The 5,457-nt window shown below is 46.1% G+C and overlaps 2 protein-coding genes across 2 annotated transcripts; both read left to right on the plus strand.

The window, feature by feature from the left end:
- Nucleotides 1-77: 77 nt before the first annotated feature.
- LOC118756535 lies at nucleotides 78-2,927 on the plus strand (the record flags this gene model as incomplete). Its single annotated transcript, XM_036491294.1, has 1 exon — nucleotides 78-2,927. A coding segment is annotated over one exon (2,850 nt), but the record flags the coding sequence as incomplete, so codon positions are not given.
- Nucleotides 2,928-3,118: 191 nt separating this feature from the next.
- On the plus strand, nucleotides 3,119-5,392 carry LOC118756536. Its single transcript, XM_036491295.1, has one exon. It carries the CDS (start codon nucleotides 3,119-3,121, stop codon nucleotides 5,390-5,392), a length of 2,274 nt encoding a protein of 757 aa, XP_036347188.1.
- The last annotated feature ends 65 nt before the right edge of the window (nucleotides 5,393-5,457 follow it).

Consider the following 5,457-nt stretch of genomic DNA (forward strand, 5'->3'; position numbering starts at 1 on the left):
TCCACTACGATTGTGTCGGGGTGAATAGTAACGTGGCCAACATAAGTAGGAATTGTAAATCTTGCGAATCCGCGCAGACAAATCACGTTGAAAAGAGCACTATCGCTCCCCCGACATCTAATGGTGAAATATCTACGGTAACGACCGGGCAACCACAAGCAGCATCGTCACCAAATACGGACGTACAGAATAATAATTCTGCAGCATTCGGTACACATGGTCAACAACCAATAGGTTCAATTACAACAGCAAGCAATATCATCGTATCAACGGCAACGATAATGACTCCTGCCGTTATCACCTCCAATGCGCATCGCGCGAACCCACCAATGATATATTCAACTGCAATGTTCCCACCTGCCAAGCAACTCCCGGGTCTAGGACAGCAAGCTATGCAACAACCTCTACTTCCACCGATAACTGGCGCTCAATGTGGGGCGCGACTTGATGCAACTCAAGGTTACGACAGCGTAGCCCAACAGCACGTACTACAATTGGAACTCTTGGAAGAAGAGCGAAAAATAGAGCAAAGGTATCTACAAAAAAAGTACGAAATACTAAGCGCAGGCGGTTCGTCTATCGGAATCAACCGCACAACTACAGCTCCGACTTCTTCGCAGCTTGCCGCTAGACAAGTAATTCCAAAGGATTTGCCTACCTTCAGCGGAAATCCGGATGACTGGCCGCTGTTCATAAGTAACTACGAAAACAGCACGCAAGTAGCGGGGTACACTGACGCCGAAAACCTAATGCGGCTGCAGAAGTGTCTCAAGGGAAAGGCCTATGAGACGGTACGCTGCAAATTATTGCTCCCCTCTATGGTCCCGGAAATAATTCAGACACTTAAGATGTGTTTTGGACGTCCAGAGCATATACTAGAATCGTTGGTGGAGAAAGCCAGGGCGATTCCACCGCTGAAGGAAAAACTGGAAAGTCTTATCGACTTCGCGTTGTGCGTGCAAAACATCTGCTCTACGATGGAAGCCTGCCATATGGAGGCGCATCTGAATAATCCAATGTTGGTGAAGGAATTCGTTGACAAGCTTCCAAGCCAACACAAGTTAAATTGGGCAATGTTACAGCGAGACGAGCGAGTACCAATTATTAAAGCGTTTAGTGATTGGATTTTCCAAATAGCCGAAGCAGCAAGTAAGGTGATCACACCACGTGTATCCAAAAAGAGTGGCGTAATTAACGCACACACGCAAGCAACTGGTGTCGAAAATCATAACAAAGTTGGGTGTGTTTTATGCGGGTGCACCGATCATAAAATACAGACGTGTGTAGAATTTAGTAAACTCACCTTGGAGCGCAAGTGGGATGTAGTAAAATCCAATAAATTGTGCAGACAATGCCTTAACATGCACCGCCGAAAGTGTTATGCGAACAGGGAGTGTGGAGTCGATGGTTGCCAATCAAAGCACCACAAGCTTCTTCATAAAAACACGCCGAAGAGCGTATCTACGTATGCTGAGCAAAAGCAAAATACCACACCACCTCTAATAAATAATCAACTGGTAAACACTCATGTAGGTAATGATGAAGATGCACCATGTTTTCGTATAATACCCGTTCGCATACACTCAAAGGGTAAATCCATAAAAACCTTCGCCTTTTTAGACGAGGGATCATCCGTGACATTGATGGAAAAACACATTTATGATTCCTTGGGCTTGGACGGCGAGCTAGAATCACTGTGCCTTCGCTGGACCGGCGAAAACACACGGATCGAAAGCGACTCAATGCGAACGTCGATACAGATTTCAAACGCATACGATAATGCAAAATACGAAATAAATGAAGTGCACACCGTTTCGCGACTGGGCTTGCCTAGCCAGTCTCTTAATATGGAGAAAATTACGAAGAAATACCCTTATCTACGCGGGCTTCCGATCGAGTCATATGAAAATGCCGAGCCGGGTATTCTAATAGGAGCCAATTGTTGGAAACTTGCGGTGCCTATCAAAACTCGTGAGGGACACTGGCTTGAGCCGATCGCCACTAAGTGTCGCTTAGGTTGGACCTTGCAGGGAGGTACTACTAACCACTTTGACTCACAACTATTGAATATTCACATATGTGACTGCGAAAAGAAATACGAAATCCTACACGAAGAGATCAAGGAGTACTTCAGCCTAGAGATGCCGCAAAAAAGAGAGCTCATGTCCCCACAAGACTGTAGAGCGTTGCAAATTCTAAATTCAACGTGTGAAAAAAGAGAGGGCCGCTATGAAGTGGGGTTGTTGTGGAAGGATGACGACGCAAAGTTACCAGCTAGTTACGACAACGCCCTTAAACGCTTCAGATGTATGCAGAAAAAGTTAGCTAAGGACTCCAATTTGCAACGTGACATGCAGAAGCAAATAGACAACTTAATTAGCAAAGGTTACGCAAGAAGGTTAACTGCAGACGAAGTAAATAGATCATACGACCACGAGTGGTACCTGCCGATATTTATCACACTAAACCCCAACAAACCCGGCAAGTTGCGCCTTGTGTGGGACGCTGCGGCCAAATCTGATGGAGCCGCTCTTAACGATTTCCTTCTGTGCGGGCCAGATCTACTCAATTCGCTAGTCTTCGTATTACTGGCTTTTAGAACTGGGCAGTTTGCTATTTGTGGAGACATTGCCGAAATGTTCCACCAGATTCGCGTAAGAGAAATGGACATGCACGCTCAGAGGTTCTTGTGGCACGAGAACTGTGAGGAGTTACATAACCCTCACATCTACGTTATGCAAGCGCTTACCTTCGGCATCAGCTGCGCACCTTGCATTGCTCACTTTGTTCGAGATGTAAATGCAGAGCAATACAAGCAAACATCACCGCGAGCGGTAGAAGCAATACAAAAGCATCATTACGTCGATGACTTCATCGACAGCGTCGATACCGAAGAAGAAGTCCAGTGCTTCTGGCTCTGCAAGTGAAAGCAATTCACGATCAAGCTGGATTCAACATTCGTAACTGGGCATCTAACTCATCAGCTGTTCTGAGGCAACTTCCAGGGGAGTCCGTCGAAGATCAAACTCCTAAGGACTTAAGCAATGCAGAAAAAATATTAGGTTTGTTTTGGGATCCAACTAACGATGTTTTTAAGTTTATTTGGAGGTTCTCCAAAATGAGACGAGACATCTTGCAATGTAGCTTGGTCCCAACTAAAAGGGAAGTACTCCAGGTGTTGATGTCCATCTTCGACCCTCTCGGGTTTGTGGCACATTACACCATAGGTCTTAAAATACTACTGCAGGATGTATGGCGATCGGCCATTAACTGGGATGACCCACTCCCAGGTCCGCTTTACAACAAGTGGTGCCAGTGGAAGACGTTGTTGTCAGCAATAACCTCTATTACGATTCCGCGATGTTATTCACAACTTCTAAAAGACTCCGAATGCAACCAAATCCACACCTTCGTAGATGCCGGCGAGTATGCTTACGCGGCAATTTGCTATTTGCGAGTGAAAAACAAAAACGAAGTCAACACTATCATCGTGGCCGCTAAGTCAAAAGTAGCACCGCTAAAGCCCGCATCTATCCCGAGGCTCGAACTACAAGCTGCAGTGACTGGCGTAAGATTGGCGAACAATGTGATGAAGGCACTACAAGTTCCGATTCATGCTCGATTCTGGTGGTCAGACTCAAAGACCGTGCTCAAATGGCTCCGCATGGATCCGAGAAATTTCAAACAGTATGTAATGCATCGCGTGGGCGAGGTATTGGAGGCGACCAACGCCACTGACTGGAATTGGGTTCCCTCAAAACTTAACCCTGCTGACTTGGCAACGAAATTCAGCCGGCAACAAAGTTCCGATATCTGGCTGCACGGGCCGAAATTCTTATCTTTCAATCAAACCGATTGGCCGAAATGCGACGACCTCGGACCAGTGGAGCATACTGAACTCCGACATTTTACCTTTCATATAACCAAAGGCGAAACCACACAACCTTTAATCGATGCTGATAGGTTCTCAAGCTGGCGTCGATTATACTTGACGATGGCGATGGTAATATTGTTCGTAGAAAAACTAAAATCCAAGATAAAGAAGGAGCAAATACCTACCGGCGTATGTGACAAGATTATCCACAGAGCTAAGAGCGCGCTCATAAAAGAGGCACAGCAGAGTGAATATCGGCAAGAAGTTATCAACCTCAAATGCGGTAAGAGTATTGAAAGCGATAGCAAACTAATCTCTTTAAATGTATATTTAAGCGACGAAGGTATACTCAGATCACGGGGAAGAGCCGAAAGCTTAAGAACTGACGACTCTATAATCTTACCGACAAACAACTCAATCACAGCTTTAATAGTTCGACATTACCACGAACGAAATCATCATCAATTTCATGAAGCAGCCTTGAACTCGATTCGCGAACAATATTATATTCCACGCCTACGAGTACTTTACCGCAAAATACGAAGGTCATGTCAACGCTGCAAGAACGATGGCGCTAAGCCAAATACTCAGCAAATGGCTCCGCTACCAGCTGCACGTTTGGCAAGCTTTGAGCGTCCCTTCACCTATGTCGGAATAGATTTTTTCGGTCCGATACATGTCTCGATTGGAAGGCGCAGAGAGAAAAGGTGGGGAGTAATCTTTACTTGTTTGAGCGTCCGTGCAGTTCATCTGGAGGTCGCACATAGTCTAGACGTCAGTTCTTGTATAATGTGCATTCTGAACTTTGTGGCACGGCGAGGCAAACCACGCGAGATTTATACAGACAACGGCACAAACTTTAAAGCTGCGGAAAAGGCCTTGCGCACAAATGCTAATGGTATCGAAAAGCTAAACATAAATTGTGAAGACGTCGTTTGGCGATTCAACCCACCAGGGGCGCCACATATGGGCGGGGCCTGGGAGAGATTAATCCGCTCCGTTAAATCCGTCCTGAATGCTATTTGCCCTTCGTACAAATTTACAGACGAAACGCTCAAAAGTGCCTTATGTGAAGTAGAGCTTACAATCAATTCTCGACCACTCACATTTGTATCTCTCGACAGCGCAGACGACGATGCGCTCACACCAAACCACCTGCTCCTCGGATCTACCGACGGACACAAATCAGTCTTCAACGAGGCATCAAACCTACGACAGCAGTGGCACAAGACACAAGACTTCGCTAACAAGTTCTGGCAACGTTGGCTGCAGGAATATACTCCAATCATTCAACGTAGAGCCAAATGGTCCAACAAGCGGGCATCAGTCGCAATCGGAGACGTCGTTGTTGTTGTTGATGAGACTCTGCCGCGAAATTATTGGCCGAAGGGTATCATCGTTGATGTCGTAAAAGCAAAAGATGAACAGGTGCGACGGGTAACTATAAAAACGCAAAAGGGTCTAATGCAAAGGCCCGCAACCAAGGTGGCAGTGTTGGATGTCACCGGCAATACTTAAGCAATACTCATCACGATTCCTTTGCTAGGGGGGGAATGTTGCCGCTGGGTATACTCGTTTACACC

This window comes from Rhagoletis pomonella, unplaced genomic scaffold, assembly GCF_013731165.1.
Source record: "Rhagoletis pomonella isolate Grant_MI unplaced genomic scaffold, Rhpom_1.0 Rhpom_scaffold_10803, whole genome shotgun sequence".
Lineage (NCBI taxonomy): Eukaryota > Metazoa > Arthropoda > Insecta > Diptera > Tephritidae > Rhagoletis > Rhagoletis pomonella.